This window comes from Carassius carassius, chromosome 30 (assembly GCF_963082965.1).
Source record: "Carassius carassius chromosome 30, fCarCar2.1, whole genome shotgun sequence".
Classification (NCBI taxonomy): domain Eukaryota; kingdom Metazoa; phylum Chordata; class Actinopteri; order Cypriniformes; family Cyprinidae; genus Carassius; species Carassius carassius.
Window position 1 is genome coordinate 14,369,906 of NC_081784.1, and position 18,457 is coordinate 14,388,362.

Here is an 18,457-nt window from a genome sequence, read left to right on the forward strand (position 1 = left end):
GTGTGTGTGTGTGTATATATATATATATATATATATATATATATATATATATATATATATATATATATATATATATATATATATATATATATATATAATAGCACATCTGCAGCTGCAGGACATCACTAGTTTCTTCTCACACTGCTCTGCTGTGATCTTGGTCCCTACCATAGTTTGGTAACTGTGGTGGTTTTCTTAGCCATAACTTTGTCGCCAAGGAATTTTCCGAGATTTTCAGTTGGGTTTGGATCAGGACTCTGGCCCAGCCATTTCATAATTTCAGTGTTCTTAGCTTCAAGGAACTGTTTTATCCATTTTGCAATGTGATGGGGACATTGTCTTGCATGAAAATTGCAGGCTGATTGGGAGATGCTTGCATGCTGCCGAAGGAGGTTCTGATAAGCATTTACATTCACCCTGCCATGTAGTTGACCCAACTCCTAATGCAGAGAACATCCCCCCCAAACCATGTCACTTCCTCCTCCACCTTTCACTGATTTCTTTACGCACTTGGGCTTCCTCAGTTTGATGCCAAACAAAATTGTGATTCACGGTTTGAAATTAGAGTTTCATCACAAATATTAAGCAGCACGACATATTTATATATTTCTGGAGCACCAAATAAACAAATTAGAATGATTTCTGAAGGACCGTTTGACACTGAAGACTAGAGTGATGGCTGCTAAAAATTCAGTTCTGCATCACAGGAATAAATTACATTTTTACATATTCAAGTAGAAAACAGTTTTTAAATTGTTATATTTCACTACAAATAAAAGTATAATATTTGCATTACTGTTTTATTGTATTTTTTTTAATAAATACAGCCTTTGGTGAACATGAGACTTTATTAAAAGAAAAAAATATAAGTGGTAGTGTATGTAAAGTACTTTCAATTATTTAAAACTTAGGTCGACGGAAATTAATAATAATAATAATAGCTGATGTTATGTAGCACTTTAGTTAAAAACTAATTGAGTTAAAATGCACAAAAAGTGCCTCCGCTCACCAATTGCCAAATTAAAAATGTGCAAAGTGAAGTCATGTGACAGATATCTGAATTCTGATTGGGTGAATCACGTTGGAAACTCCTTTAAAAAAATAGCCAATATATTCAGCAGTTGAATTTATATTAATATGTGAAGTTCTTCCTCATTTTGAGACATGCACTGTATTTTCATGTTTCTTTGTTGTTATCGTGTATAAATTACATAAAGTAGTCCTACCCACCGATATCTGCATAAATGTCTGCTATAATATAAATCTCGACCGATTTCTAGCATTGTGATTTATTCTGTATAATGTCATGCAGCCCAGCGCGGAAATTAAACACTGATGCTGTTCAGATTCTCTTCACCCACACTATTTATATAGTTGCTGTAGTTCCTGTGAAACTGACAGCCACAATTTTGCTTTTTCTCAGGCTAATTAAATAGTGTATATGTGGCAAGTAGCTGCAGTCTTTGTTGGGCAGTATTAATGTGTGTTATTCTTTATGTATGCCTAGCTCTCTGCTGGTTGGTATGAAGTGTTTTGGCAGCTGGAGCTTGTCTGAATGCGTGTGTGTGGGCGGGATCTAACACAGACAGGCAGGCCTTTATCTGTGCTGACAGGGTAGGCGCAGCGAGAGACGTCCAGGCCCTGCACTAGCCTCACGCCCCCTTAACTGGCACACACTAAGTGTGTAATATCCAGGGAGCGGTGTTGGTCTAATTGAGTCCTTCCCTGCTCCCCTCCTGCCTGCTTGCATGACATGAACCAGAGAAAGTGAAACATTTCAGGAAATGTAATGGCCTCCAGTTAATTAAGTGAGAGAGCCATGCAGTAAAGAGCCAAAACCAGATGGTGCTGAATTTATGCTCGCCGAAATCGACGCACACAGCAGTGCATACAGAGATGCGCAAGTAATCTTGAGCAATTTGCCCGCTGTTTGCCACATACATGATAAAATTCAACAATGTGAATTGTCTGTTTTATTACAGATGAATTTGTTGAGCAGAAGGCTCAGACAATGTAGATAGCATGGCATGATTAATTGGAACAGAATGAATAACCCTGACTGATGTTGTATAAGCAGTGATTAACTCGTGCTCAGAGCTCAGATTGTTTTAAATAACAGGGGAGTTAAAGCTATGATTGCTGGGTGGTTACAAAATGATTGAAATCACTCCACTGCTGCTTGAGAGAGAGAGAGAGAGAGAGAGAGAGAGAGGGATGAGGAGGAGGAATACAAGAACTTGGAAGAGTTGACTCATTGTGAAGATCTACCCTAAGGCATTCTGCCTAACGCTGACTTTTAAATAATGTTATTCATGTCTCAAAAGACAGACAAGGAAATTGGAGGTTTTTGACATGCCCTAGAAGAAATGATCTTGGACTTTGCATCAGAACCCTCCTTGTTTATTTGTGTGTGGCATGTTAATCATTCTTATAAAACAGCTAGTGCCAGTCCTCCAATTTATTTTGGCTGAGTGGCGTTTTAGGAGCGGTGATATTAAGTCGAATAGCAGGACATTTCACTTTTTGTAGTACTCATGTCATTGTTTGCACATTCCATTGTTTTTAGATTCACTTGAAATTTTTGTTCATTAGGGATGCAGGATACATTAGTACCATATACCACTTATCAGATAATATTAGAGGGTGTTTATTATCTACATTTCTACTATTTATACATTTCAAAACTTGTGCAAACATCATGCTTGCTTAAAGTTAATCTTCAAAATCACTAATAATTTCATAACACTGTTAAATGGAATCTAAGGCAAATCTCAAAATAAATGTAAATGTTTCGCTCTGTGCATTTTAATTGTGAGATGCCTAAATTCACTTGTAGCATTTCTTTCTTTCTTTCTTTCTTTCTTTCTTTCTTTCTTGCTTTCTTGCTTTCTTGCTTTCTTTCTTGCTTTCTTTCTTTCTTTCAATGTTACTGTATTTAAGTAATGTAAGTAAATCTGTTCCACAGATTTTCTTCATAATCAGGACAGAAAAGGCAGAAAATGTCCAGAATCTATCTGGGCCTAATTATGACTCTGTCTGGTGCTCTACATCTAGACCCATCCGTTGACAGTAAAAACTGTGCTTTTTTTGTGGAAGGATACGTGCATGTTTGCATATCTGCAGTGATATTTTCTTGTGCAGGAGTGTGTGTCCTCCCCCGCTGATTTTGTGTAGGTGACGGACAGTTCATGCTGGTAGCCTGAGGCGATGAGGGATATGCCTGACATTGGGCCCCCATTTCCCATCTGATTCAGATAGCTGTACGCACACACACACACACACACACACACACACACACACAAATATTGAGAGACAGATGTCAAGTTCTAAAAATCTTGTTGACAATCAAACACGGACATTTCCAGAGCTCTGAGCCGTGGCAGGCCCCCTCTGAGATGCTTAGAAGTCTTCCTGAGACATTTGGTGATGTTTTACATGGTTAGCAAAAAATATTTGAAAGTACTTTGGAAGCATCTGTCTGAATTCAGAGCAGAAGGAAAGAGGGACAGGCAGAAAAAGAGAGAGATGCAAGGTAAGGTAATTAAAATAATCCTGGAGCTGGATGCTGTCAGGGAGACTCACGCGAGTGCTTTACTGCATCACTCACTGCACTCAATTACAGCTGTCTGTCTTCTCTCAACCCCTAAACAATGACCTGCTAGACATCACTGTGTGCAGAGACACAAGGAGTGGTAGGACAAGTGATTTGCTCTCAGGGAGCAAGAGACACTAACAAAACAGTACCAATGTTTGTTTTTTAGTTTTCTATTTTTTTTTTTCACCCTTCAAAAAAAAAAAAAAAAAAGTAGTGAGAAAGTTGTGTAAGTGAATATATTTGTTAAAAATCACAGAACTGTCATTAAAAATGTCTTTTTTTCAATTTGGCAATTAAGTTTCATTTATTTTTGTATAATGGTTTATTAGGAAATTGAACTCAATGAAGGTAGTAATTTTTAGAACTGGAAAGGTCTTGGAAATGTATAATTTATATAAAACAAATACCAGTTAAGTAAAAATGCTTGGCAAAGATTGTTTGTTGTTGATGATAATGATGATGGTGGTGGTTTTGTTATTATTTGTTTTAACTAGTAGTATCAGTATTTATTATTTATATTATAGAATGATGTATTTTATCATATTGAAAAATCATTATAAATGACTGTTTAGTGTGTGCTCTTTACATAAAAAACAAATACTTCTGTAGATTTAAAGTCCATCCTAGTCCGTTTTTGTATCTCAGGAGGATGATGGTTGTTGGCTTGTATGTGTCGCTGCTGGATCAGATAGGGTCACAATAGGGGAGTTCAGCTAACAGCTATAATCAGAGGACTCAGGAGGCTTTCCCCAGAATATCCCTCACTTTGAGCCACAGAGGCCATTTTCTGCTTGATGGGGAGTTCCATAACACAGATTTGAGGGTGAGAGTGAACCTAGGCCGGCGCTGCCTTCAATAGGTACAGCTGCAGAGACGCCTGGCTCTCTTCAGAGACACAGAGTGATGACGGATGGAAGAGACGGTATTGTGTTGAGGGCCGATCAATAGCTGCCACCGAGCCCAGTGTATTTCTGTCACTGTGGAGTTGAGTGTAGGATGTCAGCTGGTTGTTGCCAGGATGATTTGGGAAAGTTTAACACCTTCCCGCTCTGACGCCCAACACATCAGTCATTTTGGTTAACAGAATGGTTTCATGGTCATTTCTGCCACACACACATTTCTGTGAATGTATGCCTCATATCGATTCTCTCCTGTGGGTGTACTTATGTTGTCAGCAGTGAAGTACCCCTCATTAGTGCCTTTACAATTATCGTTCACAATTTAGCTCAACTGACACTATTATACAAGGCTGTTAAAACGGGTAGCCATGATTCTAAATTCTGATTGGATGAGAATGTATGATTGAATAATATTATTGTAAAACGTTAATTTAGTATTAATGAGCAAATTTGCAATGTTGTAAACAGCCTACAGTTAAGTATTATTATACTTGTTTGAAGATTATTTGTTCATGATGATGATAATGATGATACTTAAGTAATATTAAACTAAGTGATATAAAAAAATATATAATCCATGTTAGTATTGTTGTTGTTGTTATTATTATTAATAAATACTATTTTATGATATTCTTTGTTTATATAAACAGTAAGCAACCAGAAAGCAAAGGGATTTTGCCACCAAGGCATTCTATGTGTGCTTTGTTACCAGCTTAACCATGGTAAAATCACTGTAACTTGTGGCTTATTGCTCTAAAAAATAAAATATAAATAAATAAAGAGTAGGGTGTCCAGTGGTACATAATATCAAATCAGATTTCCTGAATTTAATTTATGAATTTGGGGGGGGGGAGCCTTTAAATATTTAATTTACTTTTCTTTTTTTTATCCTTTCTTTAAGACTGTTAGTAGTATTTGAAATTTGAATAGATTTACATCTGTTAATCAGCTAATGCTAATCATTTTAAATTGGTCAAAAAATGCCAAATTAATTGGTCTTTGACTGATTTCATTTTTACTCCTTTTGAAAGCTTGTAGAGGTAAAAACAGTGTTCACTGTCAAGTGTTTCAACAAAAGATGAGGAAGTTCCTTACTTTTAAATGACTAGGTATTAAGTAAGAATAGCAATGATTTATGATGTAACCTTTCTAAATTTAGCACGAAATGTAATGTTTTTGAGCCATTTCAGCTCCATCAGCAGTTTTTGTTATCCTGTTTGTGGATGTTCCCTTGAGGATGATTACATCAAAGACAGTTGACTCATCTGAAGCATCATGTCATTCTTCATCTATATCTATGTGTCAGACCAGTCTGTGACCCTGTTGCCCTGCTTGTGTGTGTGTGTGTGTGTGTGTGTGTGTGTGTGTGTATTTACCGTTGTATTAATCATGCAAGAGCTTGAGCTACTGTCAGAATCCCACAACCTTGTTTATGTGCTAACATGCAATCCTGCAATGAAGTGCAGACAAAGACAGGCTTTGAAATTGATCGGAACGTACTCGAATTGCGCTAATAAGTCTGTTGGGGGTGGTGGTTTGGTGGGGGTTGTTGTTTCTCCACCTAACAGGCCATGCCGTACAGGCCAGGAGAGACGGCAGTCAGCACTCATGATTCTGGTAATGATATCATTACAGCTAGTGATTGCTTCTCATGCATTGTTTAACAAAGACATGTTTGAAGTGCTCAGCAGAGAGCTCAATCAGAGCTTTCTAAGCTTGCAAGCTGCATCAAAAGGCGGAGAGCAGATCAAGAGCAGGAGACACCTTTTTAAGCTCTCCACTTGCCAGAAAGAAGAAAGTTAAATTAACATCCCAAAATGACAGCATATAAAAAGCTGTTATTTTTTATTTTTATTTTTTATTCAAGAGTCTCCTCTCTATCCATATGCAGTATAGTGACCCAAATCATATTTGGAACCTTTTTTAGTATATTTTAAAATTTAATTTATTCCTTTGATGGCAAAGCTAAATTTTCAGCATGATTACTCCAGTCTTCAGTGTCACATGATCTTTCAGAAATCATTCCAATATGATTTGCTGCTCAAGAAACATTTCTTATTATTATAAATGTTGAAAACAGTTTTGCTGCTTAATATTTTTTGTTGAAATCTTGATAAACTATGATTCAAAAGTTTGGGATAAATAAGATAGAAGTGTGAAATTAATATATTTGTTTAGCCAGGATAAATCAAATTGCCTAAAAGTGAAAGACATGAATAATGTTAGATACATTTTTATGTTTCAATTAAATGCTGCTCTTTTAAATTTTCGAATCACGAAAGTATCCTGAAAGAAATGCCCCACATTTTCCACAAAAATATAAAACAGCAAAAGGTTTTTTAACATTGATATAATAACATACAGGTGCATCTAAATAAATTAGAATGTCGTGGAAAAGTTCATTTATTTCAACTCAAATTGTGAAACTCGTCTATTAAATAAATTCAAAGCACAAAGACTGAAGTAGTTCATGTCTTTGGTTCTTTTAATTGATGGTTTAACAAAAACACTATCTCACTATCACTATCTCAACAAATTAGAATATGATGACATGCCAATCAGTTAATCAACTCAAAACACCTGCAAAGGTTTCCTCAGCCTTCAAAATGGTCTCTTAGTTTGTTTCATTAGGCTACACAATCATGGGGAAGACTGCTGATCTGACTGTTGTTCAGAAGACAATCATTGACTCCCTTCACAAGGAGGGTAAGCCACAAACATTCATTCATTGCCAAAGAAGCTGGCTGTTCACAGAGTGCTGTATCCAAGCATGTTTGAACTTCAACTTCACAGAAAGTTGTGTGGAAGAAAAAGATACACAACCAACCGAGAGAACTGCAGCCTTATGGGGATTGTCAAGCAAAATCGATTCAAGAATTTGAGTGAACGTCACAAGGAATGGACTGAGGCTGGGGTCAAGGCATACAGGTGTGTCAAGGAATTTGGCTACAGTTGTCATATTCCTCTTAAGCCACTCCTGAACCACAGACAACATCAGAGGCGTCTTACCTGGGCTAAGGAGAAGAAGAACTAGTCTGTTGCCCAGAGGTCCAAAGTCCTCTTTTCAGATGAGAGCCAGTTTTGTATTTCATTTGGAAACCAAGGTCCTAGAGTCTGGAGGAAGGGTGGAGAAGCTCATAGCCCAAGTTGCTTGAAGTCCAGTGTTAAGTGGAATCATCACAGTCTGTGATGATTTGGGGTACAATGTCATCTGCTGGTTTTGGTCCGTTGCATTTTTTGAAAACCAAAGTCACTGCACCCGTTTACCAAGAAATTTTGGAGCACTTCATGGTTCCCTAAGCTGATCAGCTTTTTAAAGATGCTGATTTCATTTTCCAGCAGGATTTGTCACCTGTCCACACTGCCAAAAGCACCAAAGGTTGGTTAAATGACCATGGTGTTAGTGTGCTTGACTGGCCTGCAAACTCACCAGACCTGAACCCCATAGAGAATCTGGTATTGTCAAGAGGAAGATGAGAAACAAGAGACCAAACAATGCAAATGAGCTTAAGGCCAATGTCAATACCATTTCATACCACCTCAGCAGTGCCACAAACTGATCACCTCCATGCCACAGCAAATTGAGGCAGTAATTAGAGTAAAAGGAGCCCCTACCAAGTATTGAGTCTATGTACAGTAAATGAACATAATTTCCTGAATGCCAACAATTCACTAAAAAAAATATTTTTATCGGTCTTATGAAGTATTTTAATTTGAGTTGAGAGGTGGGTTTTTTGTTAAATGTGAGCCAAAATCATCACTATTAAAAGAACCAAAGACTTAAACTAATTCAGTCTGTGTGGATTGAATTTATTTAGTGTTGTTTTTTTTTACGACATTCTAATTCATTTCAATTCACCTGTATAAAAGATAAGAGCCATCATAAAAAACTGTGCACCAATAATAATTAAAGGGAAAGTTTTCCCAACAATTCATTAATTACCCTCATGCCTTTCCAAACCCGTAAGACCTTAGTTCATCTTTGTAACACAAATTAATATATTTTTGTTGAAATCCGAGAGTTTTCTTAACTGCATAGACAGGAACAGACCTACCAAGTTCTAGGCTCAGGAAGGTAGTAAGGTCATTGTTAAAGACTACAATTTTAATTGTGGTTTTGATCAGGGCACTGTATTTGCAGATGGGATGTTTTCATGGCTGCAGTGTGGGGGTTTTTTATGATGTACCCTGTGGATATTTTCGTTCTCCTTTGAATTGTCACATGCTCGTTGTACTTATGCCAGCGGGAGGGAAGCAGTTAGCAGAGGTGAGCCGCAGGAAAAGCAGGCCCAGTCCCCCCCTCCACACTGCCTCTGCAGTCCACCTGGACGCCCGCCATCTGCAGCCACATCAACATCCATCATCCCACACTCTCTAAACAGCAGCATCAACACACGCTCACGTCCAGGATACCAGTACACATCTCACGCCGAATTACAGAACATGCCTGTAGCGTTTCTCAACCTCTCAGATCTCTGTGGTATCTAAAATGAAGCATCATAAACCCAAGTATGACAGTGATACAGAATGCTGTACTCAATAAGGATTTTTTTTTCTCCATGCCTGGTGAACCCTGTAGGTTTTTTTTTTTTTTTTTGTTGCCCGGCTATCATTTTCACATGGCTGCAAAATGTTACTGTTTAGCTGCATATTTTTAAGTGTGAGAATTTTAATGTATTTTTCACGAGACAATTTGTTTTTAATTTACAATAAATAAAATAATGCTGAAAATGTTTGTATACATTAGCTTAGAGGATGGATGGATATTTCTAGAATGCAGTGTCATATAATAAAATGCTTTGTAAATGGGTTTTAGAACCAGTGATGCCTTGCCCTAACTTCCTGTTTCAATGGTAAATGTGTAAACATAGGAGAGAAAATTGTGTTCTTTAAAGGTTTTTACGGGTCTTTCTCAAGGTCACATTGGCTCCATTTACTGTTTCAACTTCAGTCTGTGACCTTTGGGTTTGCATCCTAGTGATCTTACCACTACACCGTGTCATTCACTGCAGATCTGCCATTTCCTGATGTAATTTTAAGCTTTGTTTGCGGCTATATCTGGGCGACATGTCATCGGTAATGGAAGTGGTGTCTAGGACAGGCTTTGCTTACTCCCAGCTCTTTAGCAGTAATTGCATCTGGTGGTGGTAAGTATAGGATTAGTGGCTTTAGATAAATTTCCACCAAAAGAGGCCTGTCTTCTGTGGCTTGTTTGTCGCTCTTTCTCAGAGTCTCTCTTTCTCCATTCATTCATCTCTCTGTTTGTATCTCTATTGGTTTGTTTTGTTGTCCGTTGCACGTCACGCTCCAATTGGCCTGCTGCACTCTCAGGGGAGTACCTTTAACACCTCAGCAATGCTGGCTTTCTTCTCTCTAATCTTCCCCTTCCCCTGCCCAGATTACTGTAACGATACCCATCTGCCGGCCCTCTCAGACAGCACTGCCCCTGGTACAGTCAGCCTGTGGGCATGCAGTCCTGCCTCATTCAGGATTATGAGAGAACAACGTAATGAAATTTCACTTTAATTGGCCTGTGAGTCACCAACAGTTGCATTTTTGTTTCTGTCTGGGCCGCCACTGGTTCACCAGTGTTTATGTCACCAGCACAAAAACAATGTGGGAAAAATAACATCTTATGACTGTCTGGTCAAGTTGGTTTTCATTTGTGTGTGTGTGTGTGTGTGTGTGTGTGTGTGTGTGTGTGTGTGTGTGTGTGTGTGTGTGTGTGTGTGTGTGTGTGTGTGTGTGTGTGTGTGTGTGTGTGTGTGTGTGTGTGTGTGTGTGTGTGTGTGTGTGTGTGTGTGTGTGTGTGTGTGTGTGTGTGTGTGTGTGTGTGTGTGTGTGTGTGTGTGTGTGTGTGTGTGTGTGTGTGTGTGTGTGTGTGTGTGTGTGTGTGTGTGTGTGTGTGTGTGTGTGTGTGTGTGTGTGTGTGTGTGTGTGTGTGTGTGTGTGTGTGTGTGTGTGTGTGTGTGTGTGTGTGTGTGTGTGTGTGTGTGTGTGTGTGTGTGTGTGTGTGTGTGTGTGTGTGTGTGTGTGTGTGTGTGTGTGTGTGTGTGTGTGTGTGTGTGTGTGTGTGTGTGTGTGTGTGTGTGTGTGTGTGTGTGTGTGTGTGTGTGTGTGTGTGTGTGTGTGTGTGTGTGTGTGTGTGTGTGTGTGTGTGTGTGTGTGTGTGTGTGTGTGTGTGTGTGTGTGTGTGTGTGTGTGTGTGTGTGTGTGTGTGTGTGTGTGTGTGTGTGTGTGTGTGTGTGTGTGTGTGTGTGTGTGTGTGTGTGTGTGTGTGTGTGTGTGTGTGTGTGTGTGTGTGTGTGTGTGTGTGTGTGTGTGTGTGTGTGTGTGTGTGTGTGTGTGTGTGTGTGTGTGTGTGTGTGTGTGTGTGTGTGTGTGTGTGTGTGTGTGTGTGTGTGTGTGTGTGTGTGTGTGTGTGTGTGTGTGTGTGTGTGTGTGTGTGTGTGTGTGTGTGTGTGTGTGCGTGCGCGCGCGCGTGCGTGCGTGTGTTTTTGCTGCGGTTATTTTCTTCTTCATTTAGCCAGCTGATGATTTCAGAGCTCAGCCCATCCCTCAGGCTGTGCGTTTTGTTGAACTTTCTTTTTAGGTCTCTTCCTCTTGCAGCTGGCACGGCTAACCCACTGGCCTGATTCACAAAGAGAAATACTCTCTTAATTTTCTGCTTTGAGCTTTGTCACAACATGGATAACTGCACAGGATGGAGATGAAAGTGGGCGCTGGGCCACATTTCTAACCCAGACCAGATGTCAGTGTGCACTCACCCAGACACTCCTCACCTCCTAAATGCCACCTTTATTCTTCACCGTCCATCTTCTTTTCATGACCTAATTCTGTGCCATTCCTGAGACTCTCAAGTGTAAGGGTTCTTTTTACACATCTTCAAACATATCCAGTGTGTGTTTTTAATTCATGAACAGCATAAACACTCTGGCTCTGTGGTGCCTTCAAAACATTTCAGCTCATTTGTTTAATTTGCCTGACATGACAACTTCTGGCTCAGCCAATGAAGTGCATGATTATAATTTTATTTTAGCTGCATTGGTTCCGGAAATATATTTTCTAAACATCTTTGTTGAAGAGTTGTAAGGCATGAACCAAACCATGTTCATTACTTTGTGTAGCAAAAAAGTTAGAAATCAGAAAACGAAGATGTAGTACTGAGTGTACCGAGTACCTACAGCTTTGTGGGGAAGTCATGGCCTAATGGTTAGAGAGTTTGTCTCCTAACCCTAAGGTTGTGGGTTCGAGTCTCGGGCCAGCAATACCACGACTGAGGTGCCCTTGAGCAAGGCACCGAACCCCCAACTGCTCCCCGGGCGCCGCAGCATAAATGGCTGCCCACTGCTCTGGGTGTGTGTTCACGGTGTGTGTGTGCACTTTGGATGGGTTAAATGCAGAGCACAAATACTGAGTATGGGTCACCATACTTGGCTGTATGTCACGTCACATTGAGGTAATAATGTGTGAAATTATGTAAATATTTGCTGGTTACAGTTCTCTGATTGGTGGAGTTTTCTCTGCAGAATTCTATGCAATGTAGTTGCTATGTAGAGAATGAATGAGATTTTTTTTTCTTCATGGACAGGTCTGTTGCACTCTATGGTGTGAATTTGGGGAGGGACGAACTAGTTCCTTACAGAATTGCATTGAGACTTACTCCTGTTATTTCATATGTCTCTCTGTCCTGTTAACTAATAGAGTGCTAATAGAGTGACTTTCGAAGTGTAGATTTATCACAAGTCCAGAATTTCCATAGTCTTGCCTTGTGATTAGGGTCTATTACAGTTTTCCAATGGGATTGCATTAACTCTAATTCCTGGAGCTGATCTTGAAATAATGCTGCTTAATCACTCTTAATAAAAGAGTGGCTCACCTTGGCTGCTGGATGGTTGCATTATCAGATCATTGAGATGTAATTGGTATCATGAAATCTAGTGGTGGGTTATCTCCATGGGGACTGGAGTTTTTACCAGATTTACGGCACAAAGATTAACCTTGGAGTGTCTGACCTCTTTGCAGTGAACACAAACATGGGTGTAGCTGTAGCTCTGTGACCCGGAAAAGGGAAAATCTTCTGAGTTCAACCAAATACAAACAGCTAAATGCCAGGTTGGAGTGTTTTGAGTGATGTCAGATGGTCTATTATAGATTAATGTACGTCTCAGCTCTATTATGCAGTGGTTGTGACAGACAGACAGACTGCAGGTGGTCTCAGCCCCTTACATCCATGAAGTACTAGTTCTTTCCATCCCCTCTTCCTCTCAAAAGGCAGAGGTTGTCACAACTTGTCCCTAGAGCCGTTCAGTCGAGCAAAGGGCAAAGCCCGGCACACATAATTGGAATCTTTTAACCCTCACAGAGCCCTTTTATTATCTGAAATAATGCTGTTTTATTCATACATCTTGCCTGAGCTTGAGTTTCAGGTCATGTTGTGAAATTTTATGTAACGTAGTCTTTTTAACCGCTAGCATCATTGCGAATTTACACACAATCTAGAGTAAAAGTCTGTGGACTCAAAGGACAATAATTTTAATAAACATTGTAATTTTTCTATGTCTACACCACAACTATATAATGGTAGTTTCACAGAGGAGCGATATTATTGGAATCCCTTGCAGAACATTTTTTTTCAGCTGACAGCTAAAAACATTGACAGCCAATCAGAATCCACCTGACTGTAAAGAGCTTGCTATTTAAAATGGCAGGTGACAAAACTTCAGCACGTTATCGTCCGTTGGTGTGATCACTAATATAGTTATTGTTTTTCATTCTTGGTGTGAACGACATTAGCTGGAACTAGCTTACCATAAACATACATTGGATACACTGTGACGTCAAAATATTTTAATTCATTGTATAATCATTTGCAATTCAAAGCATGCCAAATGTATGAGAGCGACCCCACATGGCTGTGTGTGAATCTGCACCTCATAGATGCAGTAAAAACATTTGCTTATGAATAGTGTTTAAAGATTGTGGGGGGAAAAGTTGCAATGCATTGATATATATGATATATTGTGTCAGCATGCTGTAACAGATTTTCTTTAATTTTCAAAATTACATATTTGATGAATTATTAGGTCAATAAAATATAATTTTCCAGTTCTTTCATGGCTTTTGGAAGAAGAACTGAATGTTATATAATGTATATCCTGCGCTACATACTCTAACAGAGCTTTGAAATGTGTGCTAAATGAAACCATAATATCATTGCTACACTAAGCTCTCATTAATTAAGGCTGCATGTGTGCTTTGTTTTGCAGGAGGCCGCCGTGTTTGCACAAGAGCAAGGCTTTGAGGTGAGTGGATGGAGGATCACACCCTAAACAGATCCTAAAGGATTATTTTTCAGCTGATAATGAAGTTCTTTTTCGGACAGTGATTGATGTGCTATTATACTCTCTTGGCCCCCTTGCAGTTGTCGCCATAGCAACCTGGCAGTCGTCATGGTTTCTTTGTTCAGCCAGCACTCCGGCTCACACACTCTCTCTATCTTTCTCACACACACAAACACATTTTCTCCCCTACTCTCACACATTCTCTTCCCTCTCTCTCTCTCTCTCTCATCCCCCTCCTTTTCTGTTATGACGCATTCCTCCCAGGTCTGCACCCAACATCGCCTACAGATGTTATTTATTGAATTTTGAGAATGCTCTTGGGAGGAGAAAGATAAATCCTCAGGGGCTGCTTTCAATTCTGTCGGTGTACTGGGCAGGGCTGGCAGGTGCTTTTGTTGAGGAACCCACCTTGTTAGCTTCATTAGGATCCGCCGCGGCATTACACTCAATTATACCGCACCACATCCGCTCATAAATACTGGATCACCTTCCCCTCCAGTCTCAGAATATGGAAACACTGATTGGCCTTGTTTGCACAAAACGCGTCAAAACAATATGAGTTATCTGTCTGAATAGCAGGGAAATGCAAATGTAATAGTAGTTTCTCATCTCATATTCACAAGTGTACATTGGCGGGGGGGGGGGGGGTTAATGTGTATTCATAAGCAAAGTAAATGTGAGTTTAGGAACAGCACGCTTAAATAATTGAAGTGGCTTATCTTTTTTCAAATGCAGTGCTATCCGCCTGAATGTGTTTCGTCTCAGTATGAATAATTGTCTTCCAGGATCACTCAAGGTGCGATCAACGTGACTGGAATGCAAAGCAGATTCTAGCAGCAGAGTAAGTCAGAGAGAGAGGGAGGGAGGGAGAAAGAGAGAGAGAGCATGCAGGGGCAAGGGAGAGAGAGGAGGAGCGGTTTGTGAGCCAGGGAGATAGAGGAGGGGGTGAGAGCTTGCATTGCACAGAGTAAATATATATAAATGGCAAGCACTGTCACACACTTTGAGTACCTCTTCACTGATTTCACACACGTCGTGTTGATTTAGGGCTCAGAGAAAAGGGAATCTTTGACATACGAGTCTTTACCCTGATCTTGCTTCAGAAATAAACATCTCAACAGAGTATGGCAGCTGAAATGTAAGCATTTAGTGACAGGACGGAGAGAAATCGAGAAAATGTTCTAGTTTCAGGCCCTAAACGTGCTGAGAACCGTGTCATCATTTGTCTTTCGATGGTGGCATTTTTCGATCTTATTCATACACGCCTACGCACATCAGCTGACTTTCCACATCTGCTTGTCTGCTGACTGGTTCTTAGTTTATGTTGTTTGTAACATCACAGACATGCTCCCCCTTGTTTATCTGCAATACATTTTTACCCTACTCATACCTAGAGCGAGAACTGAGGTTTTATTTTATTGGGTAATAAAGCAATGAAGGCACACGTTTTTTTGTATCATAATATTGTGAAAACATTATTTATATACATATATATATATATATATAAGATATTATAGTGATCAGCTTTATTTATTGTCTTAATTCAACAAAACAACATCAATTCAGACAAACAAAACAGGCAAGGGAAAGCAACAGATACATCAATAACTTTACAGTCTGGGGGAAAAAAACTGTTTGAAAATAAACCAACGTTAAATTTTAAAATTTTAAATGTAATTTAAATCCTTTTATATAACTTAATTACTACTTTTTAAATGAACATTTAAGAATTTATTAATTAAATTCAATAAAAAATGTGTCTTTTATAAAATAAAATTTAAATATATAATTTGAATATTTAATATATAAAATATAATACTTAATTTATAAAACCAAAAAAATTATCCAACAGGTTTATACATTAAGGTGCATTTTTGAATTTATAAAATTTCAAGAAAATGTGTTTTCATTGTAGTTTGCACAGGTCATCTTGCCACTTTTTTAAATATATAATATAACATTTATTAAATGTATTTTATCAAATTTTCATTTCAAGAAAAAAAAAAAGTTTCATTACGTTTATATATCCACCCAGCATTTTTATGCAATAACACATAATTTGCATAAAATACATGGATAGAAACCCCAGATAATGATATGCATTATTGTGGTTGTAGACACTCTAAATCTCGTAGTCTTCCCAGGAAGCCTGTTCTTCAATACAAACTTCCAATTAGCTCTGTTATTATTTGAAGAACTCCCAAGCAGGCGCTGCTAGACATGCTGTACCTTTGTAAAGATAATATTTTTCTCCTGTCTTAAACAATGTGGCAACATTCAGAAGTGTGAAAGAAGCGTGTTTTTACATCTCGTGAAAATACACGCTTTATGAAAGTGAAAATCAAACACATCTGCTTAACATCAATCCATTTCCCTTGCTTCAAAGAGATGCCTTGTTAATAAATCAATTTACATCTCAAGAAGGTAGATAAGAGTGTGTTATTTTCTCTCTGGATTGAGCCGGCATTAGATCTGGCTCGCAGTGTGATCCGATCCTCATCTGTTTTATTTAAATACCCTTAGATGTTGAATCCGCCGCAGGGTAATTGATGTTCTATTGGCTGCTGTTTCTCCTACAGATTACAATGAAGGAGCTGTTTTATTAGCTTTAATATGGACACAGAATTGGACACCCTAATAAGGCAGGGTTTTTTTCGACTGCTTTCATCATTATTAAAGGAGAACATCCCTTCTGATAATCACTGACGGCTACATTATGGCTTTCATAAACTGATGGTTACCAGTGAATGGAGAGATATTATGGTTAAGCTTAATTAAGCCTGTGCTTATTATATTTTTTACGCTTAAAACCTTCATTACACACCCCTCTCATCAAACACAGTAGCAAGTAGTCAGTGGTATGAATGTGCCAATGTGTGTCTGAGATCTTTACAGGGGACTGTGTATGTCATTAAATTGACATGTAGGTGAGTAAATGGTGACAGAATTTTCATTTTTGAGTGAAATATACCTTTAACACACACAAAAAAAAACATAGATGAACCCGACCAACACTTCTAAACCAATGACTTGACTTGTCTCACTTTGTACATTCAGTTTCAGTGACAAATTGCCTTCAACAAGCCCTGGAATCCAGTATCACAGTATTAACCTCTCCATTAGCACCTCTGTAGACTCCCACAACGCCTCTCCCTTCTCTCCTCCTTGGGAACGATCAACCTTTTAGTGGTGATTAGAGGCTGTGTTTTGGGAAATGATTAAAAGCCCCTTACGCAATTTAGCTGGAGCAAGTTGGCGCCAGTGGGGAAACGGCAACATGGGAGTGCGCATCCCACAGCCGCTGCTCCTAACAGTCTCCGCAGCCCTCTGCCCCCCAACCGCAGCACCTGTCTGCAGGAGAGATGCGCACAGAAAGCCTCTTTATTCCCAGAAGGGCTCTTGTCTTTCTGTGTCTGGATTGAAGGATCCAGTTGTGATGTGTCTTGATTGGTTAATTATGAGAATAGCTCTGACAGTTGATATTCAGATCAAAGCGAGCAGGCGTTCGGTCCCTCTTGGTCCCTCAGGCATATATGTATTCACACCAGCAGATAGCTATGCAGAGATAAGTGCCTCAGAGTGAGGTGGGAAGGATAATTTATACCCCACAACTCCCAAATCCTCACCCACTCTTTCTCCCCCAACTCTTCCGCCTCCCCCTAAAATCATGCTACTAAAAATTAAACTACTCTTTAAAAAGTGAATGATTCATCTAATGAAGCTGCAGAGGTGTTCTACTTCTGTTAATGTAGCCTTGGATTCTAATAAGTCACAAGCATACACTGTAATCATAATTGAAATGCCAAGCAGGGTTAAAGACAAACTGTGATCGCAGATGTTGCAGCGCCGAGATATACATGTAGAAAGCAAACAAGTAGTCAGCGGCTACTGGGGGCTTTTATTCAGAGCTCAGGTTCCTCGGATTCCAGCTAAACATCTGTTTTTCAATGGGCAATCGCTGTATCCTGAATACATATAACAGACTTCTCGGCTTTTACAAGAGTCTTGCAGGTTTCTATGCGTGCAGACTCCCCTATGTCTGAAATGAAACACCTCCTCACTCTTCAAGGAATAAAATAAAAGCTGGTTTGACATGAAGAGTTTGCATTTTTTCATTTGCAGTGTACGAGGCCAAGAAAAGAGTAAATTATGAATGAGTAAATGGTATTTGAGCACATCAGACATTTAATCTGTGCAGATGAATGGAGCTCCATATGAATATATGACTCCATAGGTGCCTGTACAGTAAGACCCCACCCCACGGGTCTCCCGGGCGAATAAGTGTTCAGGAGCATGTGTAGCTACACTCTCTCATGGCTATCATGTGTTTGATAGTTATAATGAAGGGATAATGGTGGGATTGTAGACAGCCACTTCTCGTCACAGGATACCTATAGACCCACAACCCCTGACAGATTTACAGTGCGCAGTCAGCTGATACTGTAAAACAGTAAGGTTTTTATAGAGCCCTAGGCACTGCTTAAAACAAGCCACAACATTCGTACTTGCCTGCTTTCTGGGTCTTGCCTTGGGCCTGTACTGTCTGTGGTTAAGTTTTCCAGAGAAAGCTTCATTATCTAGTTAGTTTGGCATTCTTGTGTTGGTTCTGTTCAGAACAC

The 18,457-nt window shown here is 39.3% G+C and overlaps 1 protein-coding gene across 4 annotated transcripts in view; it reads left to right on the forward strand.

Annotated features, from left to right (window-relative positions):
- Window positions 1-18,457, forward strand: part of LOC132110695 (adenosine kinase-like) — a 160,210-nt gene that overhangs the window by 122,430 nt on the left and 19,323 nt on the right. For all 4 annotated transcript variants that reach the window (XM_059517525.1, XM_059517521.1, XM_059517523.1 and 1 more), the window contains one exon: window positions 13,764-13,799. In XM_059517525.1, the coding sequence (XP_059373508.1) occupies window positions 13,764-13,799 (36 nt within the window). The remainder of the gene's footprint in view (window positions 1-13,763; window positions 13,800-18,457) is intronic.